Source organism: Mustelus asterias, unplaced genomic scaffold (assembly GCF_964213995.1).
Source record: "Mustelus asterias unplaced genomic scaffold, sMusAst1.hap1.1 HAP1_SCAFFOLD_35, whole genome shotgun sequence".
Lineage (NCBI taxonomy): Eukaryota > Metazoa > Chordata > Chondrichthyes > Carcharhiniformes > Triakidae > Mustelus > Mustelus asterias.
Window position 1 is genome coordinate 3,847,122 of NW_027590117.1, and position 20,491 is coordinate 3,867,612.

The following is a 20,491-nucleotide window of genomic DNA, read 5'->3' on the forward strand; positions in this document are numbered from 1 at the left end:
GGCCTCAGAGTGTTTAACACTTACTAAGGTGAAAATTATAATGAACCCCCCGGAATACAGATGAAAGGCTAAAATGAGGAGAAATTCGGTCCTGGGACCTTACAGTTGGTGAACATTTTGTCCTGTGAATGTGTCGATGTGAATACTGTGTAAGGGAGAGTGTATGAAAGGAGCGGGCGGGTCAGACTAATCCAACTGTGTTTGTGTGTCTGTTCTGATCATGAGATCCCCGAGTCTCTCTTGTGTAAAATAAAGCAATCTTCCAATCAAAGATTCCCTTAGTCCCCCTGCTGAGCCCCAAAGTGAGATTTCAAGGCAAATGGTTCGCTAAATTGAAGATTTCAGTGGAAAAGTAGAGAACATGTCAGCTATCGCGTGTGAGAGCGCGATCAGTGCAGCAGTAAAACGGGTTTCAGTGGAAAATGGAGTCTCCAGTTCGAGTGAAACCTTTTCAACAGCAAACATTCGTGTGTCAGAAACATGAAGGATGTGAGCTGGATCTCTGGAGAGGCGGAATTTCATTGCAGTGGGAGAGTTTGTGAGGAGAGAGAAACACAGAGAGGCTGGAGGAGCCGGGAGCTGACAGCAGCTTGTCTCTGCTCCGTCCGCTCTCTGCCTTTAAGTTGCTCTGTGCCGCCACCACTGGGTTCATTTCGGATCCAGTTCTGACTCTCACACAGATTTTCCACACACTCTCGGATATGACTGAAACTGCAGCCGCCGAAACGGCTCCTCCAGCCGCTCCCGCTCAAGTGAAGTCTCCCAGGAAGAAGAAGGCGGCTCCCCGACCTGCGGCAGCCGGTCCCAAGTTCGGCGAGCAGATCCTCACAGTTGTGGCGGGATGCAGCGATCGCAAGGGGATGTCCCTGGCCGCGATAAAGAAAGCTTTGGCTGGCAGTGGAGTGGATGTGGGGAAGCGCGTCTCCCAGATCAGGTTAACGATCAAGAGGAAGGTGGAGACAGGGTCTCTGGTGCAGACAAAGGGACAGGGCGCCTCCGGCTCCTTCAAACTCGCTAAGAAGGAAAGCCCGGGGAAAATGGGAAAGAAGGTGAAGACACCAACAGCCAAGAAATCTTTAGTAAAGAAAACAGCGGCCAAGAAGCTGACAACAAAGAAAGCAGCAGCCAAGAAACCCGCAGCAAAGAAACCCGCAGCAAAGAAAACTCCAGTGAAGAAATCAACAGTGAAAAAAACAAGCAGCAAGAAGGCGGCAACTCCAAAAAAGGCGGTGAAGAAAGCAGCCCTGAAGAAAAAGCCTCCTGTGAAGGAGGTGACGGGCGGAAAGTCTGTCAAAAAAGTGACTAAATCGAAGGCCAAACCCAAAGTGAAAGCAGCAAAAGCGAAGAAAGCGTCAGGAAAGAAGTGAAACAACCCGAGCAAATTGTAAACCTCTGAACCCAAAGGCTCTTCTCAGAGCCACCCACATCTCTCAGGAAAGAGCTGATCCCGCTAGAAAATGCTTCCTGTCCCGCGGCCCGGCTCATTCTCAATAGAGATCATTTCAAATTCAGACTAAAGCAAAACACAGCAGAGGCTGAATTTCATTTGAATTTCACATTTGTTCAATCGCCACTTTCTCTCATAATAAAGATGTCTGGTAGATTCAGTGTGAGACAGTAACACTGGCGGCTAAATACCGCTTTCCAACTTCAATTTTAACACAGGAGATTTCTCCAAACAGCTGCAATACGGTATTTGTGAACAGCTGGAAGCAGATGTGGGTGAAGATGTTACTGAGGCAGATTCTTGCTGGAGAATAGACTATGTTTAAGTCGGAATATTACTGACTGGGAATCATAATGGGGCCAGGTTTAAAAACACAAAAGCAAAGAGTCACGACCCGAATCGTTAACTCTCCCTCTTCACAAAAGCTGCCGGAGCTGCTGATTATTTGCAGCATTTTCTGTTTTGATTCCATATTTCAAAGCTCCGGGTTTGTGGAAACTCTTGAGTGTGAAGGGCGGCTCTGGAAGGGTTTGTGTGGGGAGCTGTGTTTCGCTTCCATTGTTAATAAACGGGTTGAAATTGGCGGTTGCAGAAACATGGAGGTGGAGCTGAAAGATCAGGGGCCGTTCTGTGTGTGTGTGTCAGTCCGGCTCTCTCCTCCCTCCCGCTCTGTGTTTAATCTTCACTCTGTCTCCTCCCCTCTCTTCTCTCACTCCGCCTTTCTCAGTCAGGTCGGGGCGGGCTGTATAAAAGGAGACTGAAAAACTTCATCTCATATTGTGCAGAGATCTGAGTGAAGAATCATCATGTCTGGCAGAGGGAAAGGAGGCAAAGGACTGGGTAAAGTGTGGAATTAACTCTCTCGCAATCTATTACTGTATGTCAGTTTGAATTTACCTCTCTGTCTCAACATATTACTGTGTGTCAGTGTGGAATTAACTCCCTCTCAATCTATTACTGTGTGTGTGCGGAATTAACTCTCTCTCAATCTATTACTGTGTGTCAGTGTGGAAGTAACTCCCTCTCAATCTATTACGTTGTGTCGGTGCGGAATTAACACTCTCTCAAACCATTAGTGTGTGTTTATATGGAATTAACTCTCTCTCAATCTATTGCTGTGTGAGAGTGTGGAATGAAATCTCTCTCAATCTATTAATGTGTCCGAGAGTGGAAATAACTCTCTCAGTGTATTACTGTGTGGCAGTCTGGAATTAATTCTCTCTCAATCTATTACTGCGTGTGTGTGTGAAATTTACTCTCTCACAATCATTTATTGTGCATGAGTGTAGGATGAAGAACAGTAGGAGTAGGCCATCTGTCACCTCGAGGCTGCTCCGCCAGTGAATAAGATCATGGCTGATCTTTTTGTGGACTCAGCTCCACTTACCCGCCCGTTCACCATAACCCTTAATTACTTTACTGTTCAAAAATGTATCTATCCTTGCCTTAAAAACATTCAATGAGGTAGCCTCAACTGCTTCACTGGGCAGGGAATTCCACAGATTCACAACCCTTTGTGTGAAGAAGTTCCTCCTCACCTCTGTCCTAAATCTGCTTCCCCTTATTTTGAGGCTATGCCCCCTAGTTCTAGTTTCACCCGCCAGTGGAAACAACTTACCTGCTTCTATCTTGTCTATTCCCTTCATAATCTTATATGTTTCTATAAGATCTCCCCTCATTCTTCTCAATTCCAATGAGTATAGCCCCAGTCTACTCAGTCTCTCCTCATAAGCCAACCCTCTCTGGAATCAACCTATTGAATTTTCCCTCCAGTGCCAGTATATCCTTTCTCAATTAAGGAGACCAAAACTGTACACAGTACTCCAGGTGTGGCCTCACCAGCACCTTATACAGCTGCAACATAACCTCGCTGTTTTTGAACTCCATCCCTCTCGCAATGAAGGACAAAATTCCATTTGCCTTCTTAATTAACTGCTGCACCTGCAAACCCAACTCCTTGAGATTCCTTCACAAGGACACCCAGGTCCCTCTGCACAGCAGCGTGTTGCAATTTTTAATCATTTAAATAATAGTCCATTTTGCTGTTATTCCTACCAAAATGGATGACCTCACATTTACCAACAGTATCTTCCATCTGCCAGACCCCCGCCCACTCACTTAGATTATCTGTATCCCTTTGCAGACTTTCAGCGTCCTCTGCACACTTTGCTCTTCCACCCATCTGAGTGTCATCTGCAAATTTTGACACACTACACTTGGTCCCCAACTCCAAATCATCTATGTAATTCGTAAACAATTGCGGTCCCTACACTGATCCCTGAGGCACACAACTGGTCAATGATCGCCAACCAGAAAAATACCCACTTACCCCCACTCTTTGCTTTCTGTTAGTTAACCAGTCCTCTAACCATGCTAATACATTACCCATAACACTGTGCAACTTTATCTTATGTAGCAGTCTTTGGTGCGGCTCCTTGTCAAATGCCTTCTGGAAATCCAGATACACCACATCTACAGGTTCCCCATTGTCCACTGCACATGTAATGTTCTCAAAGAATTCCAAAAATTAGTCAAACATGGCCTGTCCTTTATGAACCCATGCTGCGTCTTACCAATGGGACAATTTATATCCAGATGTCTCGCTATTTTTCCCTTGATGATAGATTTAAGCATTTTCCCTACTACAGAAGTTAAGCTAACCAGCCTATAGTTACCTGCCTTTTGTCTACCTCCTTTTTTGAACAGTGGCGTCACATTTGCCGTTTTCCAATCCGCAAGAACCACCCCAGAGTCCAGCGAATTTTGATAAATTACCACTAGTGCATTTGCTATTCCTCCCGCCATCTCTTTTAGTACCCTGGGATGCATTCCATCAGGACCAGGAGACTTGCCTACATTTAGGCCCATTAACTTGCCCAACACTACCTCTTTCATGATGATAGTTTCTAGGTTCTCACCATAGCCTTCCTGTCATTAATTTTTGGCATGTTATTTGTGTCTTCCACTGTGAAGACCGACACAAAATACCTGTTCAATGCCTCAGCCATTTTCTCATTTCCAGTTATTACATCCCCCTTCTCATCCTCTAAAGAATCAATGTTTACTTTCGTCACTCTTTTTCATTTTATATATTATAACGGATTAACGGTCTCTCACTCTATTACTGTGTGTCAGTGTGGAATTAAGTCTCTCTCAATCTATTAGTGTGTCAGTGCAGAATTAATTCCCTCTCCATCTATTACTGTGTGTCAGTGTGGAATTAACTATCTCTCAATTACTGTGTGTGAATATGGAATTAACTCTCTCTCAATCTATTACAGTGTGAGACTGTGGAATTAACGCTCTCTCAATCTATTGCTGTGCGAATGTGTGGAATTAACGCACTCTCAATCTATTACAGTGTGTCTTTGTAGAATTAACACTCTCTCAATCTATTACTGTATGTCAGTGTGGAATTAACTCTCTGTCTCAATCTATTACTGTGCATCAGTGTGGAATTAACCCTCTCTCAATCTATTACTGTGTGTCAGTGTCCAATTAACTGTCTCAATCTATTACGGTGTGACAGTGCAATGGAATTAACTCCCTCTCAATCTATTACTGTGTGTCAGTGTGGAATTAACTCTCTCAATCTAATACTGTGAGAGAGTGTGGAATTAACTCTCTCAATCTATTACAGTGTGAGACTGTGGAATTAACGCTCTCTCAATCTATTGCTGTGCGAATGTGTGGAATTAACGCACTCTCAATCTATTACAGTGTGTCTTTGTAGAATTAACACTCTCTCAATCTATTACTGTATGTCAGTGTGGAATTAACTCTCTGTCTCAATCTATTACTGTGCATCAGTGTGGAATTAACCCTCTCTCAATCTATTACTGTGTGTCAGTGTCCAATTAACTGTCTCAATCTATTACGGTGTGACAGTGCAATGGAATTAACTCCCTCTCAATCTATTACTGTGAGTCAGTGTGGAATTAACTCTCTCAATCTAATACTGTGAGAGAGTGTGGAATTAACTCTCTCAATCTATTACTGTGTGTGAATGTGGAATTAACTCTCTCTCAATCTATCACAGTGTGAGACTGTGGAATTAACGCTCTCTCAATCTATTGCTGTGTGAGAGTGTGGAATTAACGCACTCTCAATCTATTACAGTGTGTCTTTGTAGAATTAACTCTCTCTCAATCTATTACTGTGTGTGAATGTGGAATTAACTCTCTCTCAATCTATCACAGTGTGAGACTGTGGAATTAACGCACTCTCAATCTATTACAGTGTGTCTTTGTAGAATTAACACTCTCTCAATCTATTGCTGTGTGTCAGTGTGGAATGAACTCTCAATCTATTGCTGTGTATCAGTGCGGAATTAACCCTCTCTCAATCTATTACTGTGCGTCAGTGTCCAATTAACTGTCTCAATCTATTACGGTGTGACAGTGCAATGAACTCTCTCTCAATCCATTACTGTGTTAGTGAGGAATTAACTCTCTCTCAATCCATTAGTGAGTGTCAGTGTGTAATTAAAACTCTCTCAATCAATTACTGTGTGTGTGAGCGTGGAATTAACTCTCAATCTATTCCTGTATGTGAATGTGGAATTGACTCTCTCTCAATATATTACAGTGTGAGTGTGTGGAATTATCTCTCTCAATCTATTACTGTGTGGGAATGTGGAATTATCTCTCTCTCAATGTATAACTGTGTGTCAGTGTGGAATTAACTCTCTCTCAATCTGTGACTGAGAGAGAGCCTGGAATTAACTCTCAATCTATTCCTGTATGTGAATGTGGAATTGACTCTCAATATATTACAGTGAGAGAGTGTGGAATTATCTCTCTCAATCTATTACTGTGTGGGAATGTGCAATTATCTCTCTCTCAATCTATTTGTGTGTGCCCACGTGGAATTAACTCTCAATCTATAACTGTGTGAGAGTGTGAAATCAACTCTCTCAATCTATTACTGTGTATGTCAGTGTGGAATTATCTCTCGCTCAATCTATTACTGTGTGTACATGTGGAATTATCTCTCGCTCAATCTATTATTGTGTGGGAATGTGGAATTATCTCTCTCTCAATCTATTACTGTGTGTCAGTGTGAAATTAGCTCTCTCTCAATCTATTGCTGTGTGTCAGAGTGGAATTAACTCTCTCTCAATCTATTGCTGTGTGTCAGTGTGGAATTAACTCTCTCTCAATCTATTGCTCTGTGTCAGTGTGGAATTAACTCTCTCAATCTATTACTGTGTGGAATTAACTCTGTCTCAGTCTATTACTGTATGTGAGTATGGAATTAACACACTCTCAACCTATTACTGTGTGTGTGTGTGTGTGTGTGTGTGTGTGTGTGTGTGTGTGTGTGTGTAGTTAACTCTCAATCTGTTAGTGTGAGAGTGTGGAAATAACTCTCTCTGATCTATTACTGTGTTAGTGTGGAATTAACTCTCAATCTATTACTATGCATGAATGTGGAATTAACTCTCCCTCGATCTATTACAGTGTGTCAATGTGGGATTAACTCTCTCAATCTATCAGTGTGTCAGTGTGGAATTAACTCTGTCTCAATCTATTATTGTGTGTGAATGTGGAATTAACTCTCGCCCAATCTATTACAGTGTGAGAGTGTTGAATTAACTCTCTCTCAATCTATTACTGTGTGAGAGTGTGGAATTAACTCGCAATTTATTGCTGTGTGTCAGTGTGGAATTAATTCTCTCTCAATCTATTACTGTGAGAGAGCTTGGAATTAACTCCCAATCTATTACTGTGTGCCAGTGTGGAATTAACTCTCTCAATCTATTACTGTGAGAGAGCTTGGAATTAACTCCCAATCTATCGCTGTGTGTCAGTGTGGAATTAACTCTCTCTCAATCTATTGGTGTGTGCCAGTGTGGAATTAACTCTCTCTCAATCTATTGCTGTGCCAGTGTGGGATTAACTCTCTCTCAATCTATTGCTGTGTGTCAGTGTGGAATTAACTCTCTCAATCTATTACTGTGAGAGAGCTTGGAATTAACTCCCAATCTATTGCTGTGTGTCAGTGTGGAATTAACTCTCTCTGAATCTATTGGTGTGTGCCACTGTGGAATTAACTCTCTCTCAATCTATTGCTGTGCCAGTGTGGGATTAACTCTCTCTCAATCTATTGCTGTGTGTCAGTGTGGAATTAACTCTCTCTCAAACTATTGCTGTGTGTCAGTGTGGAATTAACTCTCTCTCAATCTATTGCTGTGTGTCAGTGTGGAATTAACTCTCTCTCAATCTATTGCTGTGTGTCTGTGTGGAATTAAGAACAAAGAACAAAGAAAATTACAGCACAGGAACAGGCCCTTCGGCCCTCCAAGCCTGCACCGACCATGCTGTCTGACTCAACTAAAGCCCCCTACGCTTCCGGGGACCATATCCCTCTATTCCCATCTCATTCATGTACTTGTCACCACCGTATTCGCTTCCACTACCTCTCCCGGCAATGAGTTCCAGGCACCCACCACTATCTGTGTAAAACATCTGCCTCGTACATCTCTTTTAAAACTTGCCCGTCGCACCTTAAACTTATGCCCCCTATTAGTTGACTTTTCCACCCTGGGAAAAAGCTTCTGGCTATCCACTCTGTCCATGCCTCTCATAATCTTGTAGACTTCTATCACCTCCGTCACTCCAGTGAGAACAAACCAAGTTTTTCCAACCTCTCCTCATAACTAATGCCCTCCATACCAGGCAACGTCTTGTACCCTCTCCAAAGCCTCCACATACTTCTGGTAGTGTTGCGAACAGAATTGAACACTATATTCCAAGTGCAGCCTGACTAAGGTTCTATAAAGCGTCAACATGACCTGCCAATTTTTAAACTCAATACCCCAGCCGATGAAGGTAAGCATGCCGTATGCCTTCTTGACTACCTTCTCCACCTGAATTGCCACTTTCAGTGACCTGTGTACCTGTACACCCAGATCCCTTTGCCTATCAATACTCTTAAGGGTTCTGCCATTTACTGTATATTTCCTATCTGTATTAGACCTTCCAAAATGCATCACCTCACATTTGTCCGGATTAAACTCCATCTGCCAACCCTCCGCCCAAGTCTCCAACTGATCTATATCCTGCTGTATCATCTGATTGTCCTCATCGCTATCCGCAAATCCACCAACCTTTGTGTCGTCCGCAAACTTAGTAATCAATCCAGTTACATTTTCCTCCAAATCATTTATATATATTACAAACAGCAACGGTCCCAGCACTGATCCCTGAGGAACACCGCCATCCCAAGCAATAGATTGAGAGACTGTTAGTCCCACAGTCACACAAAATGAATGATTGAGAGAGAGTGAATTCCACAGTGACTTACAGTAATAGATTGAGAGGGAATTAATTCCACACTCTCACAAACTAATAGATTGAGAGAGTTAATTCAACACACACGCACTGTAATAGATTGAAACAGAGAGCTCATTCCACCGTGACACACAGTAATAGATGAAAAGAGGGAGATAATTCCACACTCTCTCTGTTTTGGATTGCGAGAGAGATAATTCCACACTGAGACACGGTAATAGATTGAGAGAGTTAATTCCACATTCACGCACACTAATAGATTGCGAGTTAATTTCACATTCATACAAGTAATTGATTGAGAGACTTTTAATTCCACACTCGCACACAAGACAAGATTGAGAGAGCGTGAATACCACAGACAGACAGTAATAGATTGTGAGAGTTAATTTCACACTCACACACACTAATAGATTGAGAGAGAGTTAATTCCACACTGACACACAGTAATAGAGAGAGAGATAAATCAACACTCTCACACAAGAAAAGATTGAGAGAGATTGAATCCACACAGACACACAGTAATAGATTGAGGCAGAGATAATTCCACACACTCACACAGTTATAGATTGAGAGAGAGTTAATTCCACACTCATACAAGTAATAGATTGAGGGACCGTTAATCCCAGTCACACACACAAATGAGAGGGAGTGAATTCCACTCCGACACATAGTAATAGATTCAGAGAGAGTTAATTCCAGACTGACACACAGTAATAAATTGAGAGAGTTATTTCCACTCTCTCACACAGTAATATATTGAGAGAGAGTTAGTTCCACACTCAGACACACTAATCGATTGAGAGAGTTAATTCCACACCCACACACAGCAATAGATTGAGAGAGAGTTATTCTATGTTCCCACACACTAATAGATTCAGAAAGAGTCAATTCCACACTGACACTGAAATAGATTGAGAGAGAGTTAATTCCACATTCACACACAGCAATAGATTGAGAGAGAGTTATTCTATGTTCCAACACAGTAATAGATTGAGAGAGAGATAATTCCACACTCTCACACAGTAATAGATTGAGAGAGAGATAATTCCACACTCTCACACTGTAATAGATTGAAAGTTAATTCCATGCTCTCACACAGCAACAGACTGAGAGAGAGTTAATTCTACACGTACACACAGTAATAGATTGTGAGAGAGTTAATTCCACACTGACACAATAATAGATGGAGAGAGAGTTAATTCAACACTCTTTCACAGTAATGGATTGAATGTTAGTTCCACACTAGCACACAGTAATAGATTGAGACAGAATTAATTCCACAGGAACACACAGTAATAGATTGAGAGAGAGTGAATTCAACACTGACACACAGTAATAGATTGAGAGAGCGCTAATTCCACACACACACACACACACACACACACACACACACACACACACACACACACACACACACACACACACACATGCCATTGTCACATTGTCTAATTTGGTAAAGCCAGAAGTACGGTACTTATTTACTATCTCTGCCATACCCTCTGCTTCACTGAGCAGTTTACCCTGCTTGGCCCTTATGAACCCCACTCTATCCTTCACTAATCCTTTACAATTAATATGTTTGAAGAAGATGTTATGATTTGTATTAGCGCAGCCTGTGAACATTTCCTCATGCTTCCTCTTCATTATTTCAGCCTTAGCCTCTCTCCTGCATTTTGAGCTGTTTTTCCTGATTTCTATTGCGATTATTATTCCAGCATGCATCATATGCCTCTTTTTTTCTTCCTTATTTTCGTGTCAATAACCTTAGACATCCAGGATACCCTCGCTTTGGATACCGCATATTTGTGCCGGTGGCTATGTACCTGGCTGGCATCCCATTCAACTCAACTTTGAAAGTCTCCCATTTGTCAACCACTGGTTTATCCTCGCAATTTGCCTCATTTGCCACATTTTGCCCTCCCTTAATCTATCTGTTTCCTTTTGAAACCTCCTCACGTATACTTCACAATTAATTTCTTATCTATCTTTATGCTGTCAGCAAATTTAGCAACGGTACCTTCAGTCCCTTCATCCAAGCAATTTTTATAAATTGTAACAATTTCTAGCCCCAGCATGAATACACCACTCATCAGATCCTGCCACCCAGAAAAATAACCATTTGTGCTAACTCTTTTTGACCTATTAGCTAGCCAACCATCAATCCATGCCAAAATGTTATGCCCAAAACGATGAATGTTTATTTTACACAATAACCTTTGATCTGGCACTTTGGCAAATGTCTTCTGGAAATGTAAGAACAGGACATCCACCGGTTCCCCGTTTACAGCACATGGGCCTCTTTCAAAAAACTCCAATAATTTAGTTAAGCATGATCTCCCTTTCAGAAACCATATTGACTCTGCCTGTAACCTTGTATTTTTTCCAAGTTGTAATATTTATAATATCTTTCATAATGGCTTCTAACATTTTCCCAATGACAGCTGTTAGGCGAACAGCCTGTAGTTTCCTGCTTTCTGTCTCCATCCCTTTTTGAATCAAGGTATTACATTTGTTATATTCCAACCTAATGGAATATTCTCCAAAGCCAGGGAAGTGCATCAACTATCTCATTCGCCACTTCTTTCATGTCCTTCACGAGAAGTCCATCCGGACCCAGGAATTTGTCAGCCTGTAGACCCGACAATTTGCTCAATACCACTTTCTGTTGATTGGAATTTTCCTGTGTTCCTCCCTCCCTTCCATTTGCTGGTTTACAGCTATTTCTGGGATGTTACTTGTATCCTCTATCGTGAACACCAATGAAAAATACCTGTTCAATTAATTTGCCAATACCCTGTTTTCCATTATCAATCCCCCAGTTGCACTTTCTATAGAACCAATGCTCACTCTGCTAACTCTTTTCTTGTTTAACTATCTGCAGAATCTCTGACTATCCACCTTCATATCACTGGCTACTTGTCAGCTTCAGCTTGGAAATTTCCTGATAAACGCAGCTTTAACAATTGTTTGTGGACAATTCAACATTTCCACCATCCTCTGTAAAGAAGCTTTTTCTGAAATTACCCCTGAAATGCCTCTCTGTCATTTTACGGTGAGGTTCCCCATTCAGAGCCAATAATTTATCTCTCTGTACCCTGTCAAATCATTCATTGTAAACATCTCACTCACATCATCCCTTAATCTTCCATATTCAGGTTATTACAGGACTTGTCTTTGCAATTTGTCCTCATCATTTGAGTCTGGTATCACTGGTGAAATCCTGTTGCTCCCACTCCAAGGCCAATCTAACCTTCTTGAGGTGTGTTGTCCAGACTGAACGCAGTGATCTAAATGGGGTCTAAACAGAGTTTTCTATAACTGTAGCACGAGTTCCAATTCTTCATATTCTATTCGCTTTGTTACATTATTTTTTACCTTCCTGTCCACTAGCTGATAATGATGTATGTACACGGCTCTCTGCTCCTCCACAGTTTCTTGCATCTCGCCACAAATATAACCACTCTGCTCTATTACATAACAAGGCAATTTCAAACTTAATGTGTTTCCCAAAGATAATCTGTTACTGCTCCACCACTAATAACGTTTTCCGTTGTTCTTTCAGCCGGTGTAAGTCCAGATAATGGAAGGGAGAAAGGAAAAATCTTGCTGCCTTTTTCCCGAATCCTATTTGATCATCATTCCAACAACAATTGGGTCAGGAAATCTAATTGGTTTTCCTCTGGGTGAATCATAGAATCCCAACAGTGCAGAAGGAGGCCATTTGGCCCATCAAGTCTGCACCAACAACAATCCCACCCAGGTCCTAACCCCACATAGTTATCCCGCAAATGCCTCTCAACGATGCATCCTGGGACACTAAGGGGCAATTTAGCACGGCCAATCCACCTCACCCGCACATCTTTGGACTGTGGCAGGAATCCGGAGCACCTGGAGGAAATCCAGCAAACACGGGAAGAGCGTGCAGACTCCACACAGACAATGACCGAAGCCAGCAATCAAACCCAGGTTCCTGGCGCTGTGAGGCAGCAGTGCCACCGTGCCACCGTGCCAACCCATAAACCTCTAATTTGCCCCATTAGGAATCCACCCCATTTGGGATTTGAACCCAGGTCTCTGGGTTTCCAGACCAGTACATCCATCCTCTGCCTCTTTCCTCTTCTGAAAGAGGAAAGGGCTCCTGTTTTCTCCCACAGTCCAAAGATGTGCAGGTTAAGTGAATTGTCCATACTAAATTATCCCTCAGTGTACCCAAACAGGCGTCGGAGTGTGGCGACTAAGGGATTTTCACAGTAATTTAATTGCAGTGTTAAATGTAAGCCTACTTGTGACGAATGAATTATCTTTTAAACTTTCGTTTGTGTCTCCTGTCCTGTAATCCAAACACTGACCCAGAATTCACTCACTGCCTTCGCTTTGTGCTAAAAACTGTGATTATTCTGTTATTTTCACAGCTCCTAAATGACCCCATTAGCGGCTGTTTTTCGCGGTAACGGTCCCTTCTCTCAATTCCTGAAATGTTCATTGATTCATCATTTTATTCACAGTAATTCTCCGCAGGGTAACATTCCGGAGTGGGATTATTCCAGAGCGGAATAAGGACAGTGTGCGGACTCGATCCGGCTCCCTGTTTTCAGTGAAGGACACTGGGTTCTGATTGAAGACTAAACGGAGTGTTTTCCTTCTGGGCATGCTGTGAACAGGGATTGATTCCCGCCCAGGACAGTTAGAAAGCGATATGAGAATGAAGCACATTGAAAGAAAATGTTAAAGCCGCGCCTGCGATTGGTGACGGGAAGAGCTGAATAAAAGGAAATCAATAGAAGGGATTTGAAATCTCTGACTGAGGGCAACATTGATTTGAATTCGCTCCTTTCCCACAATGAAATTGGCGGGCTTTTGGAAATGGACACATTCTCTGCTTCTGCCGGTTGTTGTGGGGAAATCCCGCCCTCTTCTGTTTCTAGTGAGCTGATTGGTGAAGAATATAGGCAAATGAGGTGAATAGAAATCATAGAAATCATAGAAACCCTACAGTGCAGAAGGAGGCCATTCGGCCCATCGAGTCTGCACCGACCACAATCCCACCCAGGCCCTTCCCCCACATATTTAACCGCTAATCCCTCTAACCTACGCATTTTAGGTTTCTAAGGGGCAATTTTTAACCGGGCCAATCAACCTAACCCGCACATTTTTGGACTATGGGAGAAAACCGGAGCACCCGGAGGAAACCCACGCAGACACGAGGAGAATGAGCAAACTCCACACAGACAGTGACCCGAGCCGGGAGTCGAGCCCGGGACCCTGGAGCTGTGAAGCAGCAGTGCTAACCACTGCGCTACCGTGCCGCCAAGCAGCGGCCAATCAGAGGAGCTGTCAGTTTATAAGAACAGTCAATGCTGGAGAAATTGCTGATTCTTTGTGAAAGTGTTTGTGAGATTGTGCAAATGTCTGGAAGAGGAAAGAGCGGCGGGAAAGCTCGGGCCAAGGCCAAGTCTCGCTCCTCCCGGGCTGGACTGCAGTTCCCAGTGGGCTGTGTTCACAGGCTCCTGAGAAAGGGCAACTATGCTGAGCGTGTGGGTGCCGGAGCCCTGGTTTATCTGGCTGCTGTGCTCGAGTATCTGACCGCTGAAATCCTGGAGCTGGCCGGGAACGCGGCCCGGGACAACAAGAAGACCCGCATCATCCCCAGACACCTGCAGCTGGCCGTCCGCAACGACGAGAAGCTCAACAAGCTGCTGGGAGGGGTGACCATCGCTCAGGGCGGGGTGCTGCCTAATATCCAGGCCGTGCTGCTGCCCAAGAAAAGCAGCGCTGGGACCGCGAAGAGCAAGTGAAGCGACCAGTCTTTAATCTGATAACCCAAAGGCTCTTTTCAGAGCCACTCACTTTATCTGAAAAAGGGCGACCTGGTGTCTATCGGTCAGTTTCTGCACTGCTATTCACAGCACAGCTGTTTCCCGCTTTGTTCTCTCAATCCGTACTATTGACGCATACAGTATTTTAATACAAGTTGCTGTTGTTTATCGGGGAAACCATCCCAGTGAACTGAAATGATCCTATTTCCAATATAATTGCTTTAAAATGTGATAGTCGCATAGACATTCACAGAGACAATAATTAACACTTTTCCAGATCCAGTGACTGACTTTGAAAACCGATGAATGTCCTCACAAAGTCAGTCACTGGATCTGGAAAAGTGTTAATTATTGTCTATGCGAATGTGCAAGCGTTCCTGCAATGGCTACATCTGTGTGAGTGGGTGACTGTTTGAGACATGCTTCATATTCTGAACTTAATTGACACAATTTTCAACACTCTCGCTGCGACTCGAAACACGTGCGGAGAAAGTGAATTTGCGGAATTATTGCTCGGAAACTGAAATGATCGCAGGTTTAATAAACTACTTTAAAATTAAATTGTGGTAAAATTGTTAACGGCATCGCTTTTACTCCAACCATCAAAGGATTGGAGATATGAATGACCTCAATGCAACGGAGAGTTAATTGTAACATTGAGAGGTGTCAGTACTGGAGCCCTGGGAATATCCTGTCCTGGGAATTGAAACACTAGAATCGTTAACAGGAGATCGCAGCTCTTTCATTTGTCGAGTTGGTGGCTCTTAAAAGAGCCGTTGTTGTACTTGGTGCTGAAGTCGGGGTTTAGGCGCGTTCCCCGCGGATGCGGCGGGCCAGCTGGATGTCTTTGGGCATGATGGTGACTCGCTTGGCGTGGATGGCGCACAGGTTGGTGTCCTCAAAGAGCCCCACCAGGTAAGCCTCGCTGGCCTCCTGCAGGGCCATGACGGCCGAGCTCTGGAACCGCAGATCTGTCTTGAAGTCCTGAGCGATCTCTCGCACCAGGCGCTGGAAGGGCAGTTTGCGGATCAGCAGCTCGGTGGATTTCTGGTAGCGGCGGATCTCCCTCAGAGCCACAGTGCCGGGTCTGTAGCGATGAGGCTTCTTCACTCCGCCCGTGGCTGGAGCGCTCTTCCGGGCAGCTTTGGTAGCCAGCTGTTTGCGAGGAGCTTTCCCTCCGGTCGATTTGCGCGCTGTCTGCTTGGTCCTGGCCATTTTCTGAGCGGATTCAGCACAATCTGAGAGACGAAGACTGTTAATACAGAGTCTGCGCTGCATCCGCGTTTTTAAACTCTGTGAGGAACCGCCCCCAGCGGGAATTGGCCCAGGAAGTTTCAATCAAATTGTGACCAGGGAATTAATATCTGTAACTCAGGTTCTAATTGGTTCAGTCGTTTCCTTAACCGCCCCTTTCAGAAATTGGGCCGTTTTCGATGCAAGAAATGACCGTCTGTTTCAAGAAGACTTTATTCTTTATTAATTGGACACTGAACAGCCTGTCCCAGCTGCCGTTCCCAGGTCACTGCTCTCTCTGTGAAGCGGGTGAGCAGCTTTTAAAAGAGCCTTTGTTGAGTGTTCGGTAGAAAGGGTCGAGTTGTTCAGCCGCTGAATCCATAGAGAGTGCGGCCCTGGCGTTTCAGAGCGTACACCACATCCATGGCAGTGACCGTCTTGCGCTTGGCGTGTTCAGTGTAGGTGACCGCATCCCTGATCACATTCTCCAGGAAAACATTCAGCACCCCGCGAGTCTCCTCATAGATCAAACCCGAGATCCGCTTGACACCGCCACGGCGAGCCAGGCGGCGGATTGCTGGCTTGGTGATGCCCTGGATATTATCACGGAGCACTTTGCGGTGCCGTTTTGCGCCGCCTTTACCCAGTCCTTTGCCTCGTTTCCCTCTGCCAGACATGATGATTCTTCACTCAGATCACTGCACAATATGAGAGGAAGTTTTTCAGGCTCCTTTTATACAGCCCGCCCCGACCTGACTGAGAAAGGCGGAGTGAGAGAGCAGAGAGGGGAGGAGACAGGGTGAAGATTAAACACAGAGCGGGAGGGAGGAGAGAGCCGGACTGACACACACTCACAGAACGGCCCCTGATCTTTCAGCTCCACCTCCAGTTTCTGCAACCGCCAATTTCAACCCGTTTATTAACAATGGAAGCGAAACACAGCTCCCCACACAAACCCTTCCAGAGCCGCCCTTCACACTCAAGAGTTTCCACAAACCCGGAGCTTTGAAATATGGAATCAAAACAGGAAATGCTGCAAATAATTAGCAGCTCCGGCAGCTTTTGTGAAGAGAGAGACAGAGTTAACGTTTCGGGTCGTGACTTTGTCCTTTTGTGTTTTTAAACCTGGTCCCGGAATAATTCCCAGTCAGTAATATTCCGACCGAAACACAGTCGATTCTATAGCAAGAATCTTCCTCCGGAACAACCTCACACACATCTGATTCTCGCTGTTTGCAAACACTTTATTGAAGCTGTTTGGGGCAATCTCCTGTGTTAAAATTAAGGGAGTCAGGATGGCCGAGCGGTCTAAGGCCACAGTCTCCTCTGGAGGCGTGGGTTTAAATCCCACTCCTGACATTGATGTTTGGCGAAGAATTGCCGTCTCACAGCGCCAGGCACCTGGGTTCGATTCCCGGCTGAGGTCTCTGTCTGTGCGGGCTTCTTCCGGGTGCTCCGGTTTCCTCCCGCACAACAAAGTGCCTGTCAGGTTGATTGGCCATGCTAAATTGCACCGGAGTGTCAGGGGGTAAGTCCGGTCAATAAATAGGGTAATGGGGATCCGGACTGGGTGGGATTGTGTTCGGTGCAGACTCGATGGGACGATTGGCCTCCTTCTGCATTGCAGGGATTCGGTTAGAAATGAGGCGGGAATGCGGTTTTGAGCCGCCAGTGTTACTGTCTCACACTGAATCTACCAGACATCTTTATTATGAGAGAAAGTGGCGATTGAACAAATGTGAAATTCAAATGAAATTCAGCATCTGCTGTGTTTTGCTTTAGTCCGAATTTGAAATGATCTCTATTGAGAATGAGCCGGGCCGCGGGACAGGAATCATTTTCTTGCGGGATCAGCTCTTTCCTGAGATGTGGGTGGCTCTGAGAAGAGCCTTTGGGTTCAGAGGTTTACAATTTGCTCGGGTTGTTTCACTTCTTTCCTGACGCTTTCTTCGCTTTTGCTGCTTTCACTTTGGGTTTGGCTTTCGATTTAGTCACTTTTTTGACAGACTTTCCGCACGTCACCTTCTTCACAGGAGACTTTTTCTTCAGGGCTGCTTTCTTCACCACCTTTTTTGGAGTTGCCGCCTTTTTGCTGCTTGTTTTCTTCACTGTTGATTTCTTCACTGGAGTTTTCTTTGCTGCGGGTTTCTTTGCTGCGGGTTTCTTGGCTGCTGCTTTCTTTGTTGTGAGCTTCTTGGCCGCTGTTTTCTTTACTAAAGATTTCTTGGCTGTTGGTGTCTTCACCTTCTTTCCCATTTTCCCCGGGCTTTCCTTCTTAGCGAGTTTGAAGGAGCCGGAGGCGCACCTTTGTCTGCACCAGAGAGCCTTTCTCCACCTTCCTCTTGATCGTTAACCTGATCTGGGAGACGCGCTTCCCCACATCCACTCCGCTGCCAGCCAAAGCTTTCTTTATCGCGGCCAGGGACATCCCCTTGCGGTCGCGGCATCCCGCCACAACATTGAGGATCTGCTCGCCTAACTTGGGACCGGCTGCCGCAGGTCGGGGAGCCGCCTTCTTCTTCCTGGGAGACTTCACTTGAGCGGGAGCGGCTGGAGGAGCCGTTTCGGCGGCTGCAGTTTCAGTCATATCCGAGAGGGTGTGGAAAATCTGTGTGAGAGTCAGAACTGGATCCGAAATGAACCCAGTGGTGGCGGCACAGAGCAACTTAAAGGCAGAGAGCGGACGGAGCAGAGACAAGCTGCTGTCAGCTCCCGGCTCCTCCAGCCTCTCTGTGTTTCTCTCTCCTCACAAACTCTCCCATTGCAATGGTATTCCACCTCTCCAGAGATCCAGCTCACATCCTTCATGTCTCTGACACTCGAATGTTTGCTGTTGAAAAGGTTTCACTCGAACTGAGCCGTCTGACCCGCCCGTCCCTTTCATACACTCTCTCTTACACAATATTCACATCTATACATTCACAGGACAAAACTTTCACCAAATGTAAGGTCCCAGGACGGAATTTATCCTCCTTTTCGCCTTTCCTCTGTCTTCCGGGGGGTTCCTTAGAGTTTTTCACCTCAGTAACTGTTAAACACTCTGAAGCCCCCTCCCTGCAGATTGTCTTTGAATTCATTCATGGAATGTGGGTGTCGCTGTCTGGGTCAGCATTTATTGCCCATCCCTAATTGCCCTTGGGAAGGTGGTGGTGAGCTGCCTTCTGGAACCGCTGCAGTCCATGTGCTGTACGGCCACATTTGTTCACCAGATTCGCGGCAACAGCCAATTATATCTGTTTTTTTTCAGTTATTATAGCGATTGCAGACATGATTGTGTTTCTTTAGGGCGAAGGACAAATTATCTGCTCTCGGAGTCTCTCAATTTTCCTGTTTTATTTGCTTCTCTTGCACTGACAGGTAACAGTAAATCACAACCTCAACAACCAGTGACAGCCAGTTAAATCATCATCCCCCACTCGCTGATAATGGAGTTTCTGACAGTGGCAGACAGTTTCTGACCATCCTCCAATTGGGCACGAAGGTAACTAGATTCAGTGTCACAGCTGGACTTTCTTACTGAGGGGGTGGCAGAGACAGGTGAGTGATGGTGGTGACTGTGCGAACATTTGACCAAGGGTCAGTTCCTGGCCATCACAGTGGTAATTCATTTAATTATCTATCGCAGGTCAGAACAGTAGGTGGGCACTCCGAAAATAAAATTCACTAAAAATTCTCATAATCGCTGTGTTTGTAATGTAAAATCCACATTCAATTTGCTTTCAGCTGAAACGTTGTTGAAATGAAAGAAAAGGCCTCAAAACTAATCAATGAGTTCTCAGTCAGAAACAATTGTAAAACGAAAGGTGGGCGAAACTGTCCAGAAAAACGGGACAAGCCAAGTTCAATTTACAAACTGTGCTGTGGACACATCTGGTGTTTGATGAAATCAGCAACTCAGGAAGCTCCTTAATTATAACTAATGAAAATAACAGTTGTTTAAGCAGAGTGAGTGATGGTGGTATAGGGGTGAGCATAGCTGCCTTCCAAGCAGATGACCCAGGTTTGATTCCTGGCCAACGCATTGGTCATTTATTTCGAACCTTATCCACGGCCTCTTGTGTTTTAAACTGAGTGGACAAAAACAGGGCAAACGAAACATTTGACAAGAATGAAATAAAATGCAGATAGCTTTTTCATTTTTTGTTCGGACATAATTCTTTTTTGATGAAAAATATTGGAAGAGAAAAACAAGTCTCTGACCGAATAAATGAATTTTCAGCCAGACACAAAGACTCAAAGTAAAAGTAGAAGAACAAATTTCAGCTCCCACACTGTGTGCTGCGCAATCCTGGTGCCTGATGAAGTTAATGTGAACGTTACTGAGGTGGTTACATTATTCAGACAAATAAGAGCTGCCAAAAGATAAAATACTGGAAAATCTCAGCAGGTCTGACAGCATCTGTAAAGAAAGAAAAGAGCTGACATTTCGAGTCCAGATGACTCTTTGTCAAAGCTTTGACAACGGATCGTCTGGACTCGAAACGTCAGCTCTTTTCTCTCCTTACAGATGCTGCCAGACTTGCTGAGATTTTCCAGCATTTTCTCTTTTGGTTTCAGATTCCAGCATCCGCAGTGATTTGCTTTCATTCTTTAAAGAAGCAGCTGCCGTGGCTGCGTGGTTAAGGCGTTGGATTTGAAACCCAATGGGGTTTATCCATGCAGATTCGAACCCTGCTGGCAGCAAGTGTGATTGGAAATGT

The 20,491-nt window shown here is 44.5% G+C and overlaps 2 protein-coding genes and 1 pseudogene across 2 annotated transcripts; 1 reads left to right on the top strand and 2 right to left on the bottom strand.

Annotated features, from left to right (window-relative positions):
* The first annotated feature begins 701 nt into the window (after positions 1 to 701).
* On the top strand, positions 702 to 13,193 carry LOC144482240 (histone H1-like). The gene is made up of 2 exons (XM_078201430.1): positions 702 to 1,325; positions 13,155 to 13,193. Exons 1-2 carry the CDS (start codon positions 702 to 704, stop codon positions 13,191 to 13,193), a joined length of 663 nt encoding a protein of 220 aa, XP_078057556.1.
* Positions 13,194 to 15,362: 2,169 nt separating this feature from the next.
* LOC144482241 (histone H3) lies at positions 15,363 to 15,773 on the bottom strand. Its single transcript, XM_078201431.1, has one exon. It carries the CDS (start codon positions 15,771 to 15,773, stop codon positions 15,363 to 15,365), a length of 411 nt encoding a protein of 136 aa, XP_078057557.1.
* A 383-nt stretch (positions 15,774 to 16,156) lies between these two features.
* LOC144482242 (uncharacterized) lies at positions 16,157 to 18,378 on the bottom strand (annotated as a pseudogene).
* Between the last annotated feature and the right edge of the window lie 2,113 nt (positions 18,379 to 20,491).